Here is a 26,791-nt window from a genome sequence, read left to right on the forward strand (position 1 = left end):
TTTTAAGCATGCTATTCAACTCTGGCAGTTTTTCTTTTTAAATTGAATTGCATTTTCATTTTTCATGCATGCTGCTTGCATATTTCAGGCTTGGGAATCACGTCGAGCAATATACATTTTCCTTTTTTCCCGCCCACCCACAGCGAAAACTTGGGCACAAGGGAAGCTTTTGACATTTGATGTCCTCAGCTTGGAAACTTTGGGGTTGGCAAAAAAAGGAAAGAGTTAAAAAGTGGCACCCTAAGTCACAGTCTTTTTTTTTTTAAGAGTTCGGGGTGACTTGGGGGAAGCCTCCAGGTTCGCGCGCTCACCCCTCATCTTCTCCGTCCCAACCCAGCGATCCCGCCCCGCGCAATTACTTAGCCAAAGGGCACCATTTGGCTTTCAAACAAATTACTTCAACGCCACGGGGAGTCGGGCGCAAGGAGGGGGGTCGGGGAGAGACCATCCTCCAAAGGGACCCGGGATTTGAGGACCATCGACAAAGCGGGGCCTCCCAGCGCCATCCGCCGCTGGAGGAGAGGAAATCAGGTGGTGGCCAGAGCGTTTCTGCTGCACACGTTAACAATCAAGTTAATTGAATTCATTGGCGTTCAGAATCTGCTTCTACCTCCGAGAGGGCTTTGAATGGCCAATTTCTCTCTCCTCCCCCCCCCCCCCATTCCCCGCAATCCCTCCCTCCCTCCTCCCCGCCTCGCGCCCTCCCACACTCCCAGTTCCCTCCCCTCCGGGTTTCCCAGTCCACACCTCCCTCCTCCACTCCCCTCACCCCCCACTCCCTCCTCCGCCCTATTAAAACACCCACTAGCTCACTTGTTAAGACCCCCTTAAGTTGGAGGAGGCAGACAGGCAACAACAGCGAGGAAGAAGTCAAGACGTCTGGAAAGAATTACCCAGTCCTGGCTTCAAGCAGTCCATTGAACCAGGGACTTGAACCAGCCCTAGCCAAAGACTTTTCTCTTGATTCTGTGCTCCTTGGGTTCTGCTGAGGTTTCTCCTCCCCGCCAACCGGCGCCTTTTTTTTTTTTTTTTTTTAATTTTCTTGACACAAAAAAATAAAAAAAAAAAAAGGGAGAGACACGCAGAAAGAGAGAGACAGAGACAGAGAGAGACTTTTCCCACTGAGGGGAGGGAAACTGGAACCACAACAACAAAAGTTAATTTATTTTTAAGGCACAGCTCGTTTTTTAATATTTTTTAAAACAATGAATTGCAAGGCTGAAGTGCAACGGACGTAATTAAGAGACTATTAGTGATTTTTTTCCTTTGAAAAGTGGGGGAGCACCAAATATTGAAGACCCCCCCTCCTCCCCACACACCCTATCTTTTTTTTTTTTTAATGCTGTTTTTAAATTTCTTGTTTTTCTTGGCCGATCGTCTCAAATTCATCTGATCTCTTATTACCTCAATTTTGGAAACTGCCTTCCAGCGACCCACCGGGACCACACAGCCAGCCTGCCGACGATTTTATGACCAAGAGCCGAGCAAGGTAGGGGAACAGCAGGCGTGTTTGGGTGAAGGAAGACGATCCTTCCTTGGGTCCGGGAGAGGGAAGAAATAATCCATATTATTATTATCATCATCATCATCGTCGTCGTTATTAATTATCAGTTTCTATAGAAAAGTTTGAGGTCTGAACATTTCCAACAGGCTGAAACCTCTAGAGCTGGTTCCGCATCCTAACGGCTTTTCTGGGTACCAGGTCACCTCTGTCTGGCTGAGGCCAGTGTTCCCTCCAGAGGTGTACTTTTCCATCCTGCCTTTTCCGGACGGAGCTGAGTGAGGGAACAAGCTTTTTTTTTTCCCACACTTGGTCCGCACACGCCTTCTTTCCCCCCTAAACCATCTCTCTCCCTTCCCTCTTCCCCCCACTTTTTTTTTCTCTCTCGCGCTTGGTGAGGGGAGAACGATCCTAGAAAAGCCTGGCCCATTTGACCTGGAAGTGAAGCTCAGTTCTTGCTTGGGAGGACAGGGTTAAGCGGGTCCGGTCGGGCAGCTCGGGTGGGGGGGGGGGGGGGGAGGGTCCTGCGCCACCGGCCTCTTTCGGCCACTCCCCCCTTCTCCTCGGGCCCCCCCCCTCCGTCTAGGTGTCAGGATCGTTGTGCCCAGGGGTGGGGGGGGGGGGGGGTCGGCTCCGCCGGGGATCCCCGCGGCCGGCGGTGGCCGGAGGAGGCGCGCATCCCTCGGTGCGCGGTCCCCACGCGCGTCCGGGGCCAAGGCCGACGTGGCACGGGGTGCGCGGGCGCTTCTCGCCTCCGCCTGGGCCGGGGGCAGCGCCGGTGGGGTGGGGTGGGAGGTGGGGGACACGTCGGGAGCTTCCAGCCCCGGGTGGGGTGGGGGCGGCCCTCAGGGCCCGCGGGAGCCGGGCTGGCGCTGGGGACGGACTCCGGCACCTCGGGCGTGAGCGCCGGCTGGGGAAGGGGGTGTGGGGGACCGGAGGGCGGGTCTGAAAGGAGGTCTGTGTGAGGCTGGGTGGGATGGGGGGGGGGGGTGAGAGCGAGCGAGCGGGTTCCCCCAGCCAAGAAAACGCAGCCCGGGCTCACGGCGCTGAAAGGATCGTTCAGGCTGAAAAACCCGAGCCGGGTCCGGTTACACAGGGCGAGGTGTCGGTTTCCAGCCGCGCCCGGCCCGCCGGAGGGCTCAGCGGGTACCCAGCGCCCAGGGCGGGGGAACGCCAGCAGCGGCAGCCTCAGTTTCCCCTCTCCCCGCCCCGCGCCGTCGGCCCCGCCCCGCCTCCAGCTCCCCACCCTGGGCGGGGGGGACGCAGCTGCCAAATGGGACTCTCCAGCCGTGGCGCGGAAACGCGGCTCTGCTCCACCCCACGTGGCCGAGCTGGGATCGCCTCTGACGTCACGGCCAGGGGTGGGGGAGACGTGACGCAAGCCGTGCGGAAGCCCTGATTGGCCACCAAGGGCATCCCCCAAGGAAGGCCTGAATGGATCTAGAAGCTGGGGGGGGGGGGGGACGGTGGGGTGGCACTGGGGGAGTCGGTGGGTGGGCTTCCATGGAGTAAGAGGAGGAGACTGAGAACTTCCCCTCCCACCCCTTGTAGATTTTAAGTGTGGACCTCTGGCTTCTCACCACCTATAATAAACGCAGCGCTGGGGATGATTAAATCAGATAATATTTTTAAGCGTAATTTTAAGATTCCAGATCCTTACTGGCCTATGTACATTCAAACTCAGAATATATAGAGCTTTAAGATTTTTTTTAATACACGAAGCTAGAACAAATACATACCTATACCCCTCAACCGATTTGTAGACAACATTTAAAAATTTTTAAGAGAATTGATGTGAAAAGAGCGCCTAAACTTTAAATGCTTTCTTTTCCTTCCAACGTGTGTGTTAACCTTTTTTTGTCTACAGAATTAATAAGAATATATGCTGACATAGTGGTTTTTGTTCATTGTGGTTAAATATATATGTGTGTATATATATATATGCCAATATGCCATCATGATCTAGAGGTTTCCCTAGTATTTGGCTATTCTTTTACATTTTCTATGAAAGCTAATACATTATAAAATACTTAATCTAGTGTGTATGCATATTTATATATACATACATATATACTGCATGCATATCAATATATATAATGTGTGCATATAATGTGTATATATTATATTACAGGCACACTATATATGATGTATATGTCTGTAGTTCTGGGACAGATAATTTCAAATTCTATGTGCACTTTTTTTATTAAAGCCTTATAGACTATTATTCTTACAGGTTTCATTTTCTCATATGAGTTGGCTGAATAGAGAAACATTGCAGATACATTGACAGATAAATGATTTTTTAGTACATAAAAATGAATTCACATATTACCAAGAAGAATTATACAACATATTAAAAACTCAAGAATTTAACCAATTATCAACTAGCATCAAATTTAAATATCACTCTCAACAAACTAAACATGATAACTGTCAGCTACTATCCTTGCCAACAAGAATTGTACCACAAATGAACAAGAAACTACTACTAGAAAGTAAGTTAGCATGTAAGTTTCTGGGCTATAACTCCACAATACTGAATTTCATAAATACTTTACCGTACGCAGTTTCTGTTTTCAATATAATTCTTTTTTTTTTTTTTTTTTTTTTTGTCAGTCATGGGGTTTGAACTGTGGGCCTGGGCACTGTCCCTCAGCTCTTCAGCTCAAGGCTAGAGCTCTACCACTTGAGCCACAGTACCGCTTCTGGTTTTCTGGTGGTTAATTGGAGATAAGAGTCTCATGGACACTCCTTCCTGAGCTGGCTTTGAACTAAGATCCCTCAGCCTCCTGAGTAGCTAGGATTACAGGTGTGAGCCACCTGCTCCCAGTTCATGATAATCCTTTTTTTTTTTTTTTTTCCAAATCCTGAGGCTTGAATTCAGAGCCTGGGCTCTGTCCCTGAGCCTCTCTGTACTCAAGGCTAGCGCTCTACCACTTGAGCCACTGCACCACTTCCAGCTTTTTATGTTTGTGTGGTACTGAGGAATCGAACCCAGGGCTTCATGAGTGCTAGGCAAAAGCACTCTACCACTAAGCCACATTCCCAACCCGCACTATAATTTTTTTTTTTTTTTTTGGTTGTGGGGCCTGAACTCTGGGCCTGTGTCCCTCAGCTCTTCAGCTCAAGGCTAGCGCTGTACCACTTGAGCCACAGCGCCAGTTCTGTTTTTTTCTATATATGTGGTGCTGAGGAATGGAACCCAGGGCTTCATACGCATGTATGAGGCAAGTGCTCTACCACTGAGCCACCTTCCCAGCCCCTTACTATAATTCTTTTAAAACATTTTTCAGCATGTATCTTTCTCATTCATTTTCTGTTCTTGTCAGTAGGAAGAAAGCCCTTTGCTTAGGGAGCAAGGTGGAGATCCCTGTTGGTGAAATTATAGTATACAATTTCATTTTAAATCTAAGACATAACAAGTAGTTTGTTACGCTATTAGCTTCTTGCATCTTGCATGAAGTACAATCCATAAATTATGAAATGGGAGAGTAGAGAGTAAATCCCATTTTGGGGGACTCTCCTTTCTAGCCAGGTTGTGTTTCCTTTAAGAGACTACAGGGACAAAGCTGGCACCTGCTACAGCATCAGCCAAGTGGGCCAGTTCTGGCTATAGAAAACTCATTTCTTCTACCACAACTTGGCTGTAGTAATCCTTCTCTTCACAATTGGAATGTGGTAAGTATCATCCTCTCATGTCCAGTTTTAAATAATCTAAGAATAAGATTTCACAGAGACTGGACAGTTATGCTATGTTTTGCTACCTATGGTTTTGACTTAACATAGGTAGTTTGTGAGAGTCAATATAGGTAATACAGCATATCAAGTCATTGTAATATTTGCCTTTAATGTGAATTAAGTTTAGGATGGTGAAGCTCAGGAACCCAGAGAGCATTTGGAAAGGTTGACTTGCTAGGAGTAATTGATTGAAGTTGATAAGGCAAAGGAAGAGAAATCTGAAACTTGAAGCTCTGGATGAGGCCACCAGTGGGTTAAGGCCTTTGAAAAGTTTGTATACCAGCCTTGTCAGTTTGGCTCCGGGATCTCTGCTAGGAAAACTCCAGTGGGACTGGGGAGTAAAGCCAGAGAGGAAAAAGCTATGAGAGAGAGAGAGAGACAGAGACAGAGAGAGACAGAGAGAGACAGAGACAGAGACAGAGAGACAGAGAGAAAGAGACAGAGAGACAGGGAGACAGAGAGAGACAGACAGAGACAGACAGGGACAGAGACAGACAGAGACAGAGAGAATGAGAGACAGACAGAGACAGAGAGACACAGAGAGACAGAGAAATTGAAAGATACACAGAGAGACAGAGGGAGACAGAGAGACACAGAGAGACACACAGAGAGACACAGAAACAGACAGAGAGCCAAAGAGAGACAGAGAGAATGACAGAGAGACACAGAGACAGAGAGAGAATGAGAGAGACAGAGAGAGACAGAGACACAGAGACAGAGAGACAAAGAGAGACAGAGAGACAGAGACAGAGACAAAGATAGAGAGAGGATCTTCCCACACCACGTGCTAAAGGAGTAATGTTCTGTAATGCCAAGATGGGAGGAAATTCAGCTAGGTAAGTTTACCTCAGATTTCGAGTTCAGAACCTTAGCAGAGGACATGCTGAATACTGAATGAAGTTACACAAATGCAAATGAGGGCATAAAGTTGTTGACTTTCATGCAGTGTTTGCCAGACTGGGTTGTACATTAGATTTCTCCAGGGGAGAGTTTCCACTTTGTGATGACCTGGTCACAACTCATGAATGCACTCAGCATGTTGAAACTACAAATCCATAACATTTATGAGTCATCTGGTAATTCATACAAGCCACAAAATATTGGAATTGCTATTTTCCTTTAGCCATGTCTTCACTATGCCTTCCTAACCTACCGACAGAGAGCTACCAAGGGCACATGTCTGATTACAAAGAAATACGTTTGCCTTCTCCTTGCATGTGTCACCTGTCTAGATCAACATTCCCAATTCCCAGTGGCATGCATGTGTCTTAGGCCTATGGGAATAAAGATTCATATTCACATGAATTTACAAATAATGAGGGCCTATGTCCTCCAAACCAAGTTTACTTTTAGATGTTATCTTGAGCAATACCTTGGGTGTCTTCTATCAGTTTTTGGTGACATATTGGTTACAAGCTGAAAAGGACACTGGCCCAGTCTCCAGTAGATTTGAAAATATAATGAGAAAGGTAGGAAGAACAAGTGGACTTTTTACCTTTAGCTATTCTTTATTTGGATTAAAATATTGGCTTACCTTAATAATAGTAATGAGGATCAACCAGTCATTGGATGTGTACCATGTTTTAAGTCCTGAGCCTTCTACGTGCTGTATTTACTACTTATAGAGATCCAGCCTGTTACCTGCTGTTTTATTAGCACAAATAAGAAACTGAGGTTTAGGAAGTAGCACTGTGGCTCAAGTGATAGAGTGCTAGCCTTGAGCTGAAGATCTGAGGGACAGCGCCCAGACCCTAAGTTCAAGCCCCACGACCGAACCCCCCCCCCCAAAAAAAAGAAACTGAGGTTTAAAGAAGGGGTGCCAATAACAATTTTTACTCTACTCTCAAGTGATAGACCAAGGCACAGAAATAGGATTCATTTTATTTTTTTAAGCATTTTTATTTTACTTTTTTGTCAGCCCTGGAGCTTCAACTCAGGGCCTGAGTGGGCACTGACCCTGAGAATATTTGTGATCAAGGCTAGCATTCTGCCACTTAAGCCACAGCTCCACTTCCAGCTTTCTTGGTGATTAATTAGAGGTAAGAGTTTCATGCATGTTTCTATCCAGGCTGGCTCTGAACTCTGTTCCTCAGATCTCAGTCTCCGGATTAGGTAGGGTGACAGGTGTGAGCCATTGGTGCCTAGATGTAGCTGTTCTTTTAAGGAAGGTTTTAAAAATCATGCGTGTTCACTGCCCGACGTGAAAATAGACTTTCTCTACATTGACTACTGGAGTCAGCAGTCTAGTCATTTATTCCAAATATATTTATCTATAACTACCAACTGTCAAGTTCTGCTTTTGGTCTAGGGACAAAACAGTCATCAACACACACAAGGCCCTGTGGTGTAAGTAGGTACAACTTAGAAAATCAAGCAGGATAAGGAGAGAGCAGGGGACACCAGAAAGGGAGTTGTGAGCTGTGACTTCTCAGAAGAGGTAGCATCTGAGCGCATCTCTGTAGCCTTTGTTCAGATGCTGAATCAACACATCTGAACGCACTTCAGCTCCTCCCGGATCAAAAGTGAGAGGACTACTGTATAAAATCTGTGGGGACTCCTTTCTCGCCACTGCCCTAGGCCAGTGAGTGCAGCTGATATTCTTCCTGTCTTGGAGCTTCCTTTCTAGTTAATGTAAACAGAAAGATCAAGGGAGGGGCTGGGAAGGTGGCTCAGTGGTAGAGTGCTTGCCTTGCATGCATGAGGCCCTGGGTTCGATTCCTCAGCACCACATAAGCAAAAAGAAAAAAGCCGGAAGTGGTGCTGTGGCTCAAGTGGTAGAGCGCTAGCCTTGAGCAGAAGAGCTGAGGGACAGCGCCCAGGCCCAGAGTTCAGGCCCCACAACCGGACCCCCCTCACCCCCCCCCCCAAAAAAAAGAAAGAAAGATCAAGGGAGAAGGAAGGGCTCTGATTCGCTGCATTCTAGAGTCCCATTTGGAATAGATAAGGTAAAGGAAAGCCTGGCTATCTGCTCCACAGATGGGAGCAGGAGAAACAGTAGTACCTTTCTTATGATGAGACATGATGTTGGCTGCTAGCTTTAAGAGAATTGTGGTTGCGTAGACAGACTAGCAGTGTCTTTTAAAGCAATACCATTTCATATCCCTCTAGGTTGGTCTCATGAGGAAGGAATTCTACCTGGAAATCTTTGAGCATTGGCTGGCCTTTGTACATGAGTGTGTGCTCATTCCATACTTTCCATATCAGCAGGGACACATGGATACACTCTTTAGATATTGTACAACATAAGGGATCTTCTTCTTCTTCTTCTTCTTCTTCTTCTTCTTCTTCTTCTTCTTCTTCTTCTTCTTCTTCTTCTTCTTCTTCTTCTTCTTCTTCTTCTTCTTCTTCCCCCTCCTCCTCCTCCTCCTCCTCCTCCTCCTCCTCCTCCTCCTCCTCCTCCTCCTCCTCCTCCTCCTCCTCCTCCTTCTTCTTCTTCTTTCTTCTTCTTTCTTCTTCTTCTTCCCTCTTCCTCCTCCTCCTCCTCCTCCTCTTCTTCTTCTACCTCTTACCTCTTCCTCCTCCTCCTCCTCCTGCTCCTCCTCCTCCTCCTCCTCCTCTTCTTCTTCTACCTCCTCCTCCTCTTCCTCCTCCTCCTCCTCCTCCTCCTCTTCTTCTTCCTCCTCCTCCTTCTTCTTCTGCCGGAAACAGAAGGATACAGCCTGTTTCATTACATGGGTTTAAATCTGTTCAGCAGATTTATTGAGAATGCTTTAATCATTTGACCTCAGGCTGCTGCAGGGTTTGTTTGTAACTTTGGGTAATTTCCTTGTCTCATGCATACATGATAACATACAATTAATAATATCTTTGGCACCTAAGCTATTAAGATTAAATGTTGTTAAATGAGACAAAAAACTTTCCTCACTGTTTGAAAGAATGAATAACTAACTATTAGCTGCTATTATAGCCATGAGGGTGAGGATCATAAAATTGTATGAATTCAGCAGATATTTATTGAATTTCCAGTAAAACAAGGCAATGTTTTATGTCACTGGGGCACATTAGAGAAAACAGACTGTATACATGCACATACACTCAAACACATGTTGACATGGTAGAGCTTGCATTATTGTGTGTTAAGCCATTCTGTACATTTTGGTTTAGCCCAGAATTCTGTGGAGACTATGTTATTAAATGATTTGATATCATGTCCAGTAGCAATTTAAAAATAAAAATCTGATACATCCACATTTTATATTTTGAATATTTATAGAATGTAGATTTCCAAAAGCATATTCTATCTAACAATAAGCCGTTAGGATTTAAGATTGAACTAACCTTGTTTTTCCAAGTTGACAGGGGAGAAAAACCCACACAGTTTTAAGTGTATTTGTGAGACAGAGCATTTGAATTAGGGATTGTCTCAGAAAACCTTTCACATATGGTGCCCATATCTGTGAAATCGCCTAAGGGAATTAAAAAAAAAAAAGCAACCACACATCCTGTGTGTCACTCTCTGAGATCAATGTATCCCCTCAGCAAAGCTGTCTCTAAAATGTGCCTTTTGGCCTCTGGCCTGCACTGAGAGATGCTCTGTGTCACACCAGGCAATGCTGAGGTATCTAGCAGGAATATAAAGGTTCATGTTGTTGCACTTAGCTAGCAGTTTTTCCCAGGCTTCAAAAGGACATTCTGTGGACTCCTATGATGTAAGAGGGTGTTCCCACTTCAGCTGTGGCCAGCAGATGTGATGTGACCATTTTATGTCCACGTGTGCTGATAAAAGCAAGGAAAATGTGAATAATGGAAAAGAATGGCAGACAGGGTGGGTTTTGGTTGTGTTTTTTGTTTTTTTTTCTTGCTGGCAAGGGAGATTTTTAAACGTAAGCGAAACACACACTTAAGCTTCTCCCTGGTGAAGTGCTTTAGTCCCCTTGAAAATTTTCACTCTTGTGAGAATGACTCATGTCTTGGAAGTGACAAGTTCCAAGTCTGGTGCTTGCAGCACCTTTAAGCAATGGTTCATGGAGCCCTGGAGGAGTGTTCAGTGTCCTGCCAGCTGTGGTAATTAACAAGGGATGCTGGTCTTGCTTGCCTGTCACTAGAAAGGAAGCATGTCTCTGTTTTCCCAGAAGCCTCAACTTGCCATTCCTGTTATGGCTGCTTTTCCCAGGCATATACTTTCCTAGACAGCTGCTAACAGTGGAACACAGTTTGTGTTCTGTTTTATTTTTTCTTCCAGCTTCCTATGTTAGTGATCCTTTACACTGCATGCATTTCTGATTTCTAAAACCATTTCCATGTACTCGATTAGCTCTTCAGCAAAGCCCTGTGGAAAAAATCTTTGATAAGTATCAATACCACCATTTTTTTCAAGTGGTATCCGCAAGTTAGAATCTGGTCTCTAGATTGCTTTGCGTTTCCTAAGGTAAACCGGTTAGGGTGAAGCAGACTCTAAAATGCATAATGACAAACAAGAAACAAGAAGGGAACAAACAAAAATCTGTAACTTATTTGGGCATGTGTATATGCATGCGTGTACGTGTACACACATGCACCCACACATCAGTAATACTGGGGCTTGAACTCAGGGCCTTATGCTCTTGCTTGGCTTTTTTGCTCAAAGCTCTCATTTTGACCACGTTCAGCTTTTTGGTGGCTAACTGGAGATTAGAGTCTCATGGGCTTTTCTGCGTGGGCTGTCTTTGAACCATGATCCTCAGATCTCAGCCTCCTAAATAGCTATGATTTCAGACATGGAACCACCAGTGCCCAACTAGAATTCAATTCTTGCTCATGGAAGAGTCCAAGCCAGGTATCCATATTTGTGAGTGACTCCTGTCTTAATGACAATTCAAGAGCCAGGCTTCTTCTTTCTTGGGTCTATGCAGTGCCCTAGGACCTTGTTAATACACATTTAGGCCTGTGGAAGAAAAATAACTCTCATAGGAGACACAACGTCCCTCTTCAACTGGCCCATCTCAGATTTCCAGACTGCACCATATAGTTTGTGCTTGACATGGAGAGGTATAACACAACCTTTGAGCACCATACTAAAATCTCCCACAATTGAGGACTGCTTCCTTGTACAGTTACAAGCAATGACATGGGAATACATGAGCAATATCTTTCTAGAGCTGAGCAAGGTGATGTCCATGCAAGTGTTTACAGTCCAGAGCATCTGTGTTCTACTGGACATTCAAATGTAGGGCTTGATGTGTATTAGAAAGTTATTATGGCATCCTCAGGAGGAGCCTTTACAGAGTTACTTGTATTCATTTAACATAAAAGTATTCAACGTTCAAAACTTAGCTGGAAGTACTCGTTGTACTTCATGGTATCCTCAAAGATACCTTGAAGGTCTGAAGACAGGAAGATTACATTTATACCAATAGTGTCCCTTAGAAGATAGTTCTTAGCTCTATTGTTAAAAGAAAGGGAAAATTCAGTCTTCAAGAGAAAAAATAAGCCTGTTATCCTAGCCACTTAGGAGGCTGAGATCTGAGGCTGGAGGATTGAGAATGCAAGTGTGGTCAGCAAAGTCCATGAAAGTGTGAGACTCTGTTCAAGCTCTAGTGCCAGCAAACGGAAAAAAAGAAGGAATGAGAAAGAAAAGAGGGAACATAGAGAAATGTCTTACCTGCTGGTTCTTGAGTTGTCTAAAAATCTTATTGGGGAAAAAATGAAAAATCCAGGGTGAGGACAAAATTATTAAGATCAGAGGTAGTTTTCATTTCTAATGTTCTAGGCTTTTATCTTTTTTATGTACTTTTTTCATTTGTGAGGCTTGAACCCAGAGCCTCAGCACTGTCCCTGAGCTTTTTCACTCAAGGCGAGCTCTCTACCACTTTGAGCCACAGCACCACTTCCAGTTTTCTGGTAGTTAATTGGAGATAAGAGTCTCAAGGACTTTCCTGTCAGAGCTGGCTTTGAACCCTGATCCTCATATCTCAGCCTCCAGAGTAGCTAGGATTATAGGCATGAGCCATCAACACCTGTACTAGAGCTTTTAAAGTAGACGCTCATCTGCTGGCATCAAACATGCTGTTATTTCTTTTTTAATGTACTCTTTTCTTTTTCCTTCCTTCCTTCCTTCCTTCTTTCCTTCTTTCCTTCCTTCCTTCGCCAGTCCTGGGGCTTGAACTCAGGGCCTGGGCTCTGTCCCTGAGCCTTTCTGTACTCAAGGCTAGCGCTCTACCACTTGAGCCACAGTACCACTTCCAGCTTTTCCTGTTTATGTGGTACTGAGGAATACAGGGCTTTATGCATGCTAGGCAAGCACTCTACCACTAAACCACATTCCCAGAGTTGTGCTCATTATGTCTAAAAAATATTCATTTTGTGCTTACTGTGTTTCAACAAGGGTTCTGACTCCCCAGTATCTAGCCAATTAATTTTGGGGATGACTGACAGAAGCAAGGATGGCATCTCAAAATCACAAGGACTTTGAAATGTATTTGTTTAGAATCTCTAGGGATGAAGCCTTATCACTGTAACTGGAAATTTGGAAATAACCAAGCATAAACACTCACATTTAGAAGATTAAAACAAAAGAACACCCTGAGGCCCAGTGGGGTCAGATGAGTCACACAAAGTCAAGAGCACAGAGCTGGTTTATCACCAAGGACTAGCATCCAGGTATTCTGATCTCCACTCTCAGCTAGCTGCATGGAAAATATGTAAATTGTGGGATTTCACTAGAAATGAGATGAAATCACACATGAGAAACTTAGCAACATTTTGTGTGGATTTTTAGCTTTTCAAGGTCCTGACAGAGAGCAAGAACAAAGATCTCTTGGGGCTTTAGGACATTTTGGTTCTATCTCTAGCTGTGATAACATACATAAAAAGCAGGATGAAACCAAAAACTGATGCCTCCAGGTATTTGTGTTTACATTATGATGTGCAGTTGAATCCTCACCTCTTGGAGAAAAGCATCCTTAGTCTATGCCTTTCTTGCAGATGGACCAAGTGGGACCACACATAGGTGACGTGAAAAATTTAGTGTTATGACTCCTGCACCCTGTCTTGTATAATCTTCCTCCAAGTCTATAACAAACTTAAGTCAAGAATGGTTAACCAAGAGTGTCATTTGATTGCATTTACAGATGCATTGTGAGAGGTTTCTATGCATCCTGAGGATAATTGGAACCACACTTTTTGGAGTCTCACTTCTCCTTGGAATCACAGCTGCTTATATTGTTGGCTACCAGTTTATCCAAACGGATAATTATTATTTCTCTTTTGGACTGTATGGTGCCTTTTTGGCATCCCACCTCATCATCCAAAGCCTGTTTGCCTTTTTGGAACACCGGAAAATGAAAAAATCCCTGGAAACCCCCATTAAGTTGAACAAAAAGGTTGCTCTCTGCATTGCTGCCTATCAGGAAGATCCAGACTACTTAAGGAAATGTTTGCAATCTGTGAAAAGGCTCACCTACCCAGGGATTAAAGTGGTCATGGTCATCGACGGGAACTCTGACGATGACTGTTACATGATGGACATCTTCAGTGAAGTCATGGGCAGGGATAAATCAGCCACTTATATCTGGAAGAACAACTTCCATGAAAAGGGTCCGGGTGAGACAGATAAGTCCCACAAGGAGAGCTCACAACACGTCACCCAGTTGGTGTTGTCCAACAAGAGTATTTGCATCATGCAAAAATGGGGCGGAAAAAGAGAAGTCATGTACACAGCCTTCCGAGCGCTGGGACGAAGCGTGGATTATGTACAGGTGGGTCTCCAAAACGCCTGCCAGGGCAAACATATGTTTAAATAAAGCAGCTTTTGTATCTCTTCAGTCATATGCTATAGCCCATCCTTGTTCCTTCTGAACACAGAGCTTCTTTCAGTTCATTTGAAAACAGCACGACTGTGGAAAGCACATTTCGAAAGCCAGAAAAAAAATAATCTCATAAAACTGTTAAGGCTATCTATGAAAATGCTTACGCGTGCCATGCGATTGGTTAGAAATCAGGATTATTTTTGACAGGAGACCCTTCCTTTCCCTCTTCTTTCCCGGCTCCTTGCCTTTTTGATCCATTTAGTCCTGCCAAGATAAACCCAACGTCATTTCCCATACTCTTAAGAAAAAGAAACAAAAAAAAAAGTCCTCCAGTTCTGCAAGAAAATAGTGTCTGCCTGAGCAGAAAAATTTTCAGGCTGAAAGAAAAGGCTATAAAATGATTTATACAGAGACTCGATATTAGGGAGGAAGCGAGAGTAACTTTGATTTAAAAGAACACAGAATGGAAAACTAAGAGTGAGAAAGAAGGAAATGAAAAGAAACAAAAAAAAGAGTGTTAGAGCAAAACCAAAATAATGTTTGTTTCTCTCCTCCTCACACAGCTTTACCTCACTCATTTCAGCTTGACCTTTGAAAGCATTTGAGATGGTGTTTGCTGCTAGGCTAGCTGTGTCTCTCATCAGTTCCCTGACAGCTTAGAGTAGTGTTTCTTCTGTCTTGGTTTCTTTTTTTCAATAGGTATTACCAGCTTTGCACTGAGTACGTTCACCATCCTTAGCCTCAGTTCACTGAACAGAGTAAACTGATGCCTTTAGTGACCCGAGATAGTCGTGTCATACATTCCAAGTCCTTAGGTGGCTCAGTGGTAGAGTGCTTGCCTTGCATGCATGAGGTCCTGGGTTCGATTCCTCAGCACCACATAAGCAGGAAAAAAAAAGCCGGAAGTAGTGCTGTGGCTCAAGTAGTAGAGCGCTAGCCTTGAGCTGAAGAGCTGAGAAACAGCACCCAGGCTCAGAGTTCAAGCCCCTTGACCGACCCCCCAAAAAAGAAAGTTATAGCTTCTATATAAGCCAATAAAAAATCGTAGCATCTGCCATTTGTCACCATTAATAGCTGAGGTTGGTGTATTGTACTGATACCCTTTTGGCATCTCTACTGCTGAGTCAGCAGAGATTCTTTCTCAGGTTCCCTAAAAATTTCTCAATGGCAGAACCTTCCTAATGAATGCATATTTGCTAACTCAGGACAACCATGTTTCTATACTCACTTTGGGCCTAGCTGAGAGGATGCTAAGGTATTTGCCAAAAAAGCCACATTAGACAATCTCAGAGGACATGAAGACCAAAGCTCTGTGCCTAAAATGAAGCAACATCTGGTTTGATATTTTGCCTTTAATTCTGCTTAAAACAACTGCTACAATTGTTAGTCTTAGTCAAGACATCATAGTGTGAGTTCTTTCTTTCTTTGAGCTTATTCCTCCCAGTGTCCCTTTCTCCCATCACTCTTGTTTTGAATTGTGTATGTATCCTTGACAACTGAACACTGGGCCTGTTCAGGAAAAAAAGAAATAGGAAAGGTTAGACTAAGAGTTTCTGCTCAATCATTAGCTTCTGCTAATCATGTTGGAGACACTTCCTTTCTCCAAGCTGATGCCTGTGGAAGATAGACCCCAGCAGCTGCTGTGAACTTGGCCCTGAGCTGCCCTGGGACACTCAAGTCACTTGCAAGCAGAGTAGAAATCCGTTAGCATTCTAAGCTGATAATTCCATTCTATTCTCTCTCATCAAACCTTTGATACTTAGCTATGTTTGGCCTATAAAAATGGCACTAACTGAAGGTTCAAACCTTCTCATCTCTTATTCTGATTCACTCAGGCTTGAAGAACAGAAGAGCAGAAGCCATAAAAAGAAAAAGGGAAAAGTGTTATGAGGGTGTTGACTACTAACATACTCTGATGGTTGATGGACATTGGTGGGTCAGTTACTGAGCGAAAGCAAGAAGCGAAGTTCAGTTCTTATGTAGAGCACAAGACAAAATAGAAGCCTAGGGAAGAACCTGATGACCTGCTTACATCTTTGCAGGAGAGTGCTTGAGAGCTATAGCTAGAGGTGGCCAAAGACGTTGGTTCCCAGCCAGCAGCTGGAGCCCCAGAGCTCATCAGCACTCTTCACTGGATTCTGAATGTCTTGGTTATTGCTCTCATGACCTATTATTTCATACTGTCACCAAGCTCCCAGAGGCCTGTCCAAACTCCGCCCTGCTTAACTACTAACAGATGACCTTGTTTCTTCTTAAGAAGAAAATGAACAAGACTGCTTCTGAATGTGCTTAAGCCCATCTCTTCTGTTTTATTGGATTTCAGCAGTACCCAACCTGACTTCTGGTTTCAATGTTAGTTCTACTTCCTTTGGTCTATTCAGGAGCAATGCTCTATCTATTGCTACCTGTCCATCCTTCTGTCTATTTTCACCTAGATCTATTTCTACTGACTGCTGTCCAACCTATAACCAACTAACCAAAGCAGGTAGGAAGTTCTAGTACAGAGGAAAGCAAGTATGATGTCACATTTAGTGATACTAGTGATTTCAGAGATAGGTAGTGGATGTAGAAAAACAAAGAAGAATAATAAAGTGAGAAAATAAGGTAATGTAACACTGTGTCCTTCAATTTTTTTCCCCTATTCTTAAGATACTTTGGGTGGGTTTTAATATCTAGATTAGCCAGTTGTTTAATATCTTATTTTGTAATTGTTTAATGTTAGTTCAAGATCAAAGCTACTAAATTAAAGACATTTAGTTTAGAGCCACCATTTTGTAAGATTAAAGAAAATACCCTTGATGGTATATTAAAGATTTCTCAGGTATGAAACAAACAAGATTAACATTTTCTAGTTTAAAAATTATTACATCTATCATTATCTCATATGAGCTTTTTCTGAAAAAAAAGTATAATGAGAAATAATTTTTTTCTTACATTATAAGGTCCTACAAATTCGAAATTCTTTGGGAAAAGAAATAAGACTATGTGAATCATCGTGGTACAACTGACCCTTAGTATTTATGGATTCTGTATTTGCAAATTTACCTGTTCCTTAAACTTTATAAGTAATTCCCAGATCAATAGTCACAATTTTATGGTGCTCATTTGAATATATCTGCAAGAGCCTAAAACTTTGAGTCACCCAAATATACATGTTCCAGCCTAGATCAAAGAAGGGGATACTTTATTTTCTCCACTCAGAAGTTTTTGTTTCCTTTTGTTTCGTGTTTAGTCAGTTGTGTCATTTGAGTTTTTTCCACTCAAGGCTAGTGCCTTGAGCCACAGTACCACTTCTGTTTTTTTGGTAGCTATCTGGAGATAAGAGTCTCACAGACTTTTCTGCTCTGGCTGGCTTTGAATCATGATCCTCAGATCTCAGACTCCTCAGTTGCTAGGATTATAGGCATGAGCCACCAGTGCCCAGCTCCTCTCAGATTTTTATATTGTAAAAATTCCTCTCCATAGTCTTATTTAGTGTCAAGTTTAGGTGTGTATGTTGGTATTGCTGTTTAAAATGTTTCCCACGTGTGGTACTGACGTTTTGTCCTGTGTTTGAAGCACTAGATGGTTGTGGCATGGTTTAATGGAACTGATTTAATGGAACTGATTTTCCTTCAAGTATGAGTTATTGCCGTGCTGGGTATGAGTTCAGTGACTATAAATCAATAATGTAGCCTAATTACCTTATATTTGAATAGCATTCCCAAGAAAATAAGGCTATATATTGACCAGTAGGAAATTATTTTTAAGCAGAAGCTCAGAGGATCCTAACCTTGTGTTTCAACACTGGTCCTTAAAACGTTTCAGTTATTTATGCTGCCTTCACAGAACAGGACCTGAGCGAGTATTCCATGAAGCTGGTTGAGTTATTTGTGGTAGTTGTTCTCTATAAAGTTATAATGAACACCGAAATAGAGATTAGTTTTAAAAAACCCTCCCAAAACTACCTGTTTAATTCATTGGGTATTAAATGAGGCACTGACCCTCTCTAAGAGAATCATAGCTTATTTATAATGATAAATTATAATTTATAATAGTATTTTTAATGACAACAGGGACTCCTGCTTTCTTTGAAGCTTCATGAGTTCAAACCTTTGGTTTAGTTTCTTATTAGTATATATGACTTCCATTTAGTATTAGATAGCCATCATTAAATTGTATTATTCCACATATTATCTTGTAACTATCACAATATATATGAGGTTGATAGTGATTAACTGTATTTTTCATCTGAGGAATGGAGCCCTTTTTAATGATTAAAGATATGAAGTGATGAGGCCAAGCTAATGAGCTAGTTCAAGTTTACCTAACTGGTTAACTGTTATTTGGGAGTTAGAAAAATTTGATTTCCAAAGCTTTCTATAATGATTTTTTAATTTTTTCCCAATAATATGTTTACTCTGGAGTTTAGGTGGAGTGGTATCATCTTATATTTGCTGATAAGTAACTATATATTTGGGGTTTTATCTCTTGTCCTTTATTCCTTTTTATTAGCTACATTGGTTGAACTCTAGGGCAAGTTTTGTGATCAAATTGTGACAGATCCAAGGGTAAATTCTGTGCACTCCAGAATCTTAATCTTCATTGGGTGAAGGTTAAGATGAGGTCAAGGTTAAGAAGAGAGATGAAGGTTAAGGGGAAGGGTCAAGGTGAAGAAAGAGTTGAGCCTTAGAAACAGGAAGAGGTTTGAGTTAATAGTAACAGAAGGGATTTGATTTATGTTCAGCCTTTTTCCTCATTGAGGGCAGTCAGAGCAATTAAGATTTCTTCTTGCTGTGCAGGCTTACAAGGTCTTTTTTGAAGTGGAATAAGTAGTGAGGGAGCTTCATTAATTAAGCTGAAAGAAAAGACATTCTAAAGTTGAATGTAAAAAATTGGGGACTTGTCAGTTTAGGTTGGGTTAGAATTGGTAAGGCATTGGGAACAGCAGTATTTCCAGCGCTTTTGTACAGATTCTTGGAAGATGGTTGAACTTGTAGGATTAGTGAGATCCTTTGGAATGAACAGGAATGCTCTAGACAGATCAGTTTGCAGTTTCTTCGTACAGTAAAGGCCCTCTCTTTTCTCCTTTCCTTTCTTTTCCTCTCCTCTCTTCTCCTCTTTATGCCTCCTCCTCCTACTGCTTTCTCTTGTGCCAGTAGTGGAGCTTGAATTTAAGGTCTTGCATACTTACTTGCTTAGCTTTTCCCTTAAGGCTGGTGTTGTAACACTTGAGCCATTTCCCTGCTTCTGGCCTGTTGTTAGTTGATTGGCAATAAGAATCCCTCAGATTTGTCTATCCAAGTTTGGCTTCCAACAGAGATCCTCATATCTTAGCCTAGGATTACAGACATGAGCAACTGATACCAGGATGAGATTTTTCCATATGGGATTGATCTTTATTCTTTGTGTCAGTTTTCTGTATTGAGATAGGTGGTAATGACTGCCAGTGATCATTTAGGTTTGGGCACATTAAGGAGTATAAAAGCTCAAGGGTTATTTTTATTAAGAGCCTACTTCTCAGTAAGTCCTTTGTAACTCCAAAAGTGCTTTTTATATGCAGTGTTTTTACTAATGTCCCATGGCAGTAGCAAATGACTTGTTGACAGTCGTAGACATAGTAAGTTACAGGACTCTAGACTTCAGGCATTTTTTTCCTGTAGGCACTTGTTCTTAAAATTGGCAAGGATTTGACTGGAGGAAATCTATGGTAGTTTTAATATTCTGTGTTTTATGTAGCCATCTTTCTACTGCCTGGAATGGAGGCATCTTTGATAGATCTACTAGATTTAAACCATTTGATCTCACTGTTTTTGTTATTTTTATGAAAGCAGAACCTTTCTCCTGTGACTAAATATTTTGAACCCAGCATTGGCAAACTTTGCTTGCAAAGGCCAGAAAATAAATAGTAGGCTTTGCCATGGCTGCTGCTTACTGTTGAAGTATGAAAGCATCCATAGAGACTATGTAAACAAATGAACATGGCTGGATGCCAATAAAACTTTATTTATGGATAATGAAATTGAATTTCGTAGAATTTACATGCATCACAAAAAAATCTTCTTTTGATTTTTGTTTTTTTGGTCAGTTATTTAAAGACACAAAACCATCCTTACCTCCTAGGCCCTATCAAAACAGTCAGACTTCATCCACAGACTTTAGTTTGCCAGTGGCAGTTTGAGATAGTGGCTAACATAGGGAAACAGGCAAAGGGGAAGTTTTAGAGCCTTTAATGGATTCTGGGTTAAAATTGAGGTGGCTTATTTTTCCCAATGATTGTGAGTTGGTTTCATGCTCCTATCTCCTTGTGAGAACCCTTTTCACTAGTGATCACTTGATCACATGATTTTGACAAAGTCGTATTGGTACCCTCAGAGTCTATTTGTTTTTTTCCTGTCTGCAAGTTATGTCCTATGTAACTTTTCCTTTGATGGAGTTCAGTTTTTCATGAACTCAGATGTATCTCTCCTAGATTGTAGTCCAGAGCTAAATAATCACCATTCATAAAATTGCATACTTATTATTTGTGAGGAAACAACTAGAAAATCCTGTCAGACCATAATAGAATGGAATGAAGAAAATGACAACACATCCTTGAAATGACAACACATCCTTGAATTTACCTGTTTTGACAGATTGGCTTTCTAATTGACTCTAATTGACTCTGATTGAATGACTCCGTATCCCAGAATGGAAATATACTAAAGTTGTAACAAAAAGTTGATAACAAACCTCAAGAGATTACTGAGAGCTTGTCTGCTGATACTGCCAAGCTCACCAGCTCTCTCATAGAATTTCTCACAGTTTGCATTAGGAAAATGGGAAGGGCAGAGACCAATTTAAATATGTGGGATATCAGAAATTTGGTTTGACTTTAGACATTTCAAAGTGGCTGTTTCTCTGGCGGCTGGCTTATGGTCAGAAGCAAGATGAGTTATTTGAACATTAAGTCTGGATTGCTCCCTTCCTGTTGTTTTTAAGCTTATTTTAGCTTTCTGGTTTTTACCTTTCCCAGTGTAAGTCAATAGAGGTGGGTGTGATTCGTAGGGATGCTGGGTTCTCAAAGGGGAGTGGATTTCTGCCTTCAACTTTCTCTACCCTTATTATAGGGCCTCCTGCCCAGCTTGTACCTGTAATACAAACTTATGATAGGCAAGGAAAAGAAGAGGCAAAACACCACTTACAGATGACTTTGTGGAGATTCCTGATGCCTGAGATGTTTGGATTTTAAACTGAGTGTTCATAAAGCCCTACTTTGTAGTGTGGAAAACATACGCTGGCTGGCTTCTGCCTATTTTTTTCCACCTTAAAATTAACAAGACCGTGCTGAACCTAAGTGCAATGCCAAAAAAACAACAGACAGGTTTTTGTTTTGAAAAAAAAAATGAATGCTTCTAAATAAGCAAGAGAAAAAAATTTAAATCTAGAATTTAACCCTCAGATAGCTGCAATTAGTTAAATCTAGAGGGGTAATACATTTCTTATAACTAGATGTCCCTTGTATGCCTTCATTTCTTAAATTCCCATAGTGTTGTTTATGTAGGTGTTTTTGCCAGCATTTTTTTTAACAAGAATTTTTTTTTCAAAATATAAAGCTATTAATGGGGCTGACACAAGTACTTTGAAAATAGTTGTTGTTGTTGTTATAATTATTAGCAAGTACAAGGGCTTGAATTTAGAGTCTCGTTCAACTTTCTTGTTCAACTGGAGCCATGCCTTCAGTCCAGCTTTTTGCTGGTTATTTTGGAGATAGAATCTTGAAGGTTTTTTGCTCAGACTGGTTTTGAAACAAAATCCTCAGATATCAGCCTCCTAAGTAGCTAGGGTTACAGATGATATGGATTCTGTGCCAATCATGTCGTTCTTATTCTAGATGGTCATATCCTACTGGTTTTATATGTCATTTCTGGTGAACTTATGTTTGTCAGTACCTTACTGCACTCAGCAGAACAATATACTATGGCCCAACAGTACTTGTTTTGGGTACTGGGAGATACCAGGGTGTGGCGGCTTGCATTCAGTGTCCCAGGATGATGAAAAAGCTGAAGGCTAACTTCAAGATAACAAACAAGGGACATTTTCGCTTGTAACAATCTGTTCCCACAGTAACGAGTCTAGTTCTTGCTAGAACTCACTGACTCATTGGAGGAATCCTAATCCTGTGAACTCCATGAGGGTTCTATAGCTTAAGGTTCAACACCATTATGTGAGGAATGCGGCTTCAATCACTTTTGGGAGAGAACAAAGCATTTTCAGACTGTATAGCAGATAGGGGATGGGAGTACCTTGCTCCTAGTCTGGTCATGGCTAATAATGTTAAAGCGAGACTGTATCTGCAGGTGGCATTCAACTGGCCTTTACCAGCTATCTTATTGAGTAAGTGTTTAATTGGAGTAGTGAGAATGGAAGATGTAACAAGTAAACCAGCTTCTTTCTTCTGGGAGTGGGCTATTGCCAAGAAACAAGCTTCAGTTACATCCTTTGGAAAAGACACACAGTAAGATGTCAGTCGCATTTAGATACTATCCAGGACTAAGTCCAACAGTGAGGAACAAAATTATAAAGACAGCTTTTCTATCTTTATAATCATTCAAGTGATTTTTCAGTTTCTCCTCTCTACATCATGCTTTTGTTTAGCTTTGCAATTGAATAATAATAATAAAAAACAGGTTGGAAATCAGGCTAGGTACTAGTGGATCATATCCATAACTTTAGCTACTTGGGGGGAATGAGATCTGATGATCCCAGTTGGAAACTTCAAGACATGATGCTCAATTAAACAGCAAACGCCAGATGTGAAGGCATGGCCCAAGTGGTGTAATGCCAACCTTGAGCAAAAAGGCTTGTGTTTAAGCCCCAGGACTGGCTTTTTGTGATAAATCAATCAGTCAATCAACTCATCAATCAATCAGCCAATTAAGCTGGAAATGAAAGTACTTCTTACAACTTACCCTTCTTCCTTTGCACTGGGATAGAAATGTCTCTTTTTTTAATATTGTTATAATAAAGGTGATGTGCAGGTATGTAAGTCAGTTAGAGTACATTTCTTTTTGGACAATGTAACCCCTTTCCTCACTCTCCCAGTTTTTCCCTCCTGTCCTAACCCACTAGTTGTACAGCTCATTTTCAACATAGGGTCTAGTGAATACCACTGATGCATTTGTTCACCCTAGTTATGTCTTTAAGGAGTGCACAGACACACAATTTCCAATAAGATTCTTAAGGTTATATTTGGTTTGGTTACAGGATTGCATGACTGTTTTTAAGCATAAAAATAGATAATTCCATCATAGCTTCAGGTGATTTACATCTGCTTTTAAGCCCAAAGAACTAGAAGAAAAGTTAATACTGTAGAATAAGGAGATGTTCTGCAGTTCATACCAGATCCTTTCCTCATGCAGTGCCATTTACTAAACAGAGGTCCCATGGACATCTTTAGAACTGTACAGTTGCATGGAGAAAAACTCTTTCATTCACCATATCAAAAGGGGGTGGTGCAAAATCCCTGCTAGATGTATCTTCCCCTCAATACTTATAGATTTTAAAATTCCAACTCAGACACCATGGACAAGTTGTTTAAAGTCACTACTTAAGGAAAATGATAACAAAAAGAACTCTAGTGTGAATAACCATTTTAATATGACAGGACTGAAGGGTTATTTGGACACAAGATTTTTATTACCAATCTTTGGAACATTTCTGACCAAATGGCTACCATGTTATTCTAACTATTCTATTTGTCCGTCTCATTAACTTAAATATTGAGCCCGTTATAAGACAAACTATTTAACTTTTACGTGATATACTAAATGCTCTGCCATGCCTCCAGTATTGTGCCAATAAGGCTGAAGGAACAATGTTTCTGCCCAATTTTGACTGTATGGTGTTCACTCCTAGCCCTTTCTTCTTTTATTCTTTTGTCAGTTGTGGGGCTTGAACTCTGGGCCTGGGTGCTGTCCCTCAGCTCTTCAGCTGAAGGTGAGCACTCTACCACTTGAGCCACAGCACCATTTCTGGTTATCTGGTAGTTTCTTGGAGGTAAGAGTGTCACTGACTTTCCTGCCCGGGATGGCTTTGAACTGTGATCCTCAAATCTCAGCCTCCTGAGTAGCTAAGAATAGAGGCATGAGCTACCAGCACCCAGCTTTCTTCCTTTTTAAATTCATGTTCTACTTTTTTCTCTGTAGGTGTGTGACTCAGATACAATGCTTGACCCTGCCTCATCTGTGGAGATGGTAAAAGTTTTAGAAGAAGACCCCATGGTTGGGGGAGTTGGAGGAGATGTCCAGGTATGTATGATTGCTTTATTTATTTGCATGACATACTTTTAATGACACTCTTAGTCATTGAGTCCTCGAATATATATTTATTGTGTACCAACTCTGTGCCAGAAATTGTTCTTGGTGCTAGAGACACATTGGAATTTCAACTTCCCTGCTTTTGTTTTCCTATCTAGATTGATTTCTTTGATTAAATCTCATCTGTAGTGGCTCATCAAATTGAATGCAACATAATATATGTAATGATTCCAAGCATTCATCCTTGGGCCACAATTTAATATTAAATGTTTTGTTAGAGTCTCATACATGAAGTTTATTTGGTTACAAGCATAAAGAAATGGAAGTATGGTAAAGAATGGATTATGTATCTTATGTCTGCATATTTTAAAACTGGCCAATATATGGTTGCTTGCAAATATAAATGGGAAGAAGATGGGGGGAAAAAAAGAAACTAACTCAAATTATGCCAGCAAGAAAAGCAAAACAAATGAACAAAAATGGGGGGGATTTCCATATAGCCCATCATTTACTACTAATGGAGAAACAATTAGTAAAACAAGTACTTATGAACATAATTTGAATGTTACACAATGGAAGAGTTTGCATGTGAGACAAGATAAAAATTAAACAATAAGTATTTTGAAAACAAGAATTTCAATTTTAGCAAAAGGTGAGAAGGACATGGAATAGACCCTAAAATTTGTGTCTGAAGAACCTATTTTGTGTATGCATGTCCACAGAGAAGGCAAAGAAATTTTATCAGGAAGAACAAAGACACAGCTAGTGACAAAAAAGGATGCAAACTGAATAAAAGTGAGACAGAAGAGAAATGTAGGAATATTGCCAATAAGGAGAAACATATTTTTCAATAGGCTTAATTAAAAAAAATATTTCAAGATTCAAATTCTATGGGAAGGCCAGAGAAAGCTCTTTTTTTTAAATCGCTGGCATGGCATTACAAATTTTATAGGGAGAATTGAGAATGAAAATTAACAGCCACGAATTGGATAACTTGGAAATTTACTGGAATAGGAGAGACTGCACTTAGAAGCCTTCTAGTCATAGAGAGTAGAAAAAAAGTGTCAGGGAGAAAAATTTAGGGTCTGAGAATGGAAACTTAACATTTCAAGCTCTGGCATAAGAGCAAGAGAAGGATTGAAAAAATACATAGCAGAAAGAGGACAATCATGAAGTAGAAAAAAAGTTCATCATCCAAGAATCACAACTCATCTCCCCAACTAATCAAACTCATGTAGTAGCACAAAATAAAAGAAAGCAAGATACAACCATATCAAAGAGAGAAGGAAAATTCAACTTAGAGCATACAGTAACAGATAGCCTACAAGGTAGTAATCTCAGGGCAGTTGTTATCTTGGTATTCTGTAGCTAAAGCTTACCTTTATTCATCTGTGTTCTTTTTTTCTTGCAGATTTTAAACAAGTATGATTCCTGGATCTCCTTCCTCAGCAGTGTGAGATACTGGATGGCTTTTAATATAGAAAGAGCCTGCCAGTCTTATTTTGGGTGTGTCCAGTGTATTAGTGGACCGCTGGGAATGTACAGAAACTCCTTGTTGCATGAGTTTGTGGAAGACTGGTACAATCAGGAGTTTATGGGCAACCAATGTAGCTTTGGTGATGACAGGCATCTAACAAACCGGGTGCTGAGTCTGGGCTATGCAACAAAATATACAGCTCGGTCCAAGTGCCTTACCGAAACACCGATAGAATATCTCAGATGGTTAAACCAGCAGACCCGCTGGAGCAAGTCCTACTTCCGAGAGTGGCTATACAACGCAATGTGGTTTCACAAACATCACTTGTGGATGACCTATGAAGCGGTTATCACTGGATTCTTTCCTTTCTTTCTCATTGCCACAGTAATTCAGCTTTTCTACCGGGGTAAAATTTGGAACATCCTTCTCTTCTTATTAACCGTCCAGCTAGTAGGTCTCATAAAATCATCTTTTGCCAGCTGCCTTAGAGGAAATATTGTCATGGTGTTTATGTCTCTCTACTCAGTGTTATACATGTCAAGTTTACTTCCTGCCAAGATGTTTGCGATTGCAACCATAAACAAAGCTGGGTGGGGCACATCTGGAAGGAAAACTATTGTTGTTAACTTCATAGGACTCATTCCAGTCTCCATATGGTTTACAATCCTCCTAGGTGGTGTGATTTTCACCATTTACAAGGAATCGAAGAAGCCATTCTCAGAATCCAAGCAGACAGTTCTAATTGTTGGAAGCTTAGTCTACGCATGCTACTGGGTCATGCTTTTGACGCTCTATGTGGTTCTCATCAATAAATGTGGCAGGAGGAAGAAGGGACAACCATATGATATGGTGCTTGATGTATGATCTTACATTAGTTGTTTCTGGACACACACACCACACACACACACATTCACACCACACTGCCTTAGGGATGTGTACACCTAGGGACTGTACAGCATTGTGGCATCAGATCATGCCACCAAAGGAGACATATCACTGCTGCTGGGACTTGAACAAAGATGTTTTATTGGGTTTTGTTTTAATTCTGCCAAAGTAATATGATGCATCAATA

General features: G+C 41.6%; 1 protein-coding gene across 1 annotated transcript; it reads left to right on the forward strand.

Annotated features, from left to right (window-relative positions):
• Positions 1-1,461: 1,461 nt before the first annotated feature.
• Positions 1,462-26,608, forward strand: Has2 (hyaluronan synthase 2). Its single transcript, XM_042673120.1, has 4 exons — positions 1,462-1,489; positions 13,288-13,914; positions 24,132-24,233; positions 25,654-26,608. The coding sequence occupies exons 2-4, from the start codon at positions 13,288-13,290 to the stop codon at positions 26,581-26,583; spliced, it is 1,659 nt and encodes a 552-aa protein (XP_042529054.1). The 5' UTR covers positions 1,462-1,489; the 3' UTR covers positions 26,584-26,608.
• The last annotated feature ends 183 nt before the right edge of the window (positions 26,609-26,791 follow it).

This window comes from Dipodomys spectabilis, unplaced genomic scaffold (assembly GCF_019054845.1).
Source record: "Dipodomys spectabilis isolate Male_0828 unplaced genomic scaffold, ASM1905484v1 ptg000783l, whole genome shotgun sequence".
NCBI lineage: Eukaryota > Metazoa > Chordata > Mammalia > Rodentia > Heteromyidae > Dipodomys > Dipodomys spectabilis.

Bases quoted from the DNA above. Each gene is read 5' to 3' on its own strand.
- Has2 (XM_042673120.1), top strand. From the start codon at position 13,288: ATGCATTGTGAGAGGTTTCTATGCATCCTGAGGATAATTGGAACCACA. The intron at 13,915-24,131 runs GTGGGTCTCCAA...TTTTCTCTGTAG, and splicing joins GAAGCGTGGATTATGTACAG to GTGTGTGACTCAGATACAAT. The intron at 24,234-25,653 runs GTATGTATGATT...TTTTTCTTGCAG, and splicing joins GAGTTGGAGGAGATGTCCAG to ATTTTAAACAAGTATGATTC.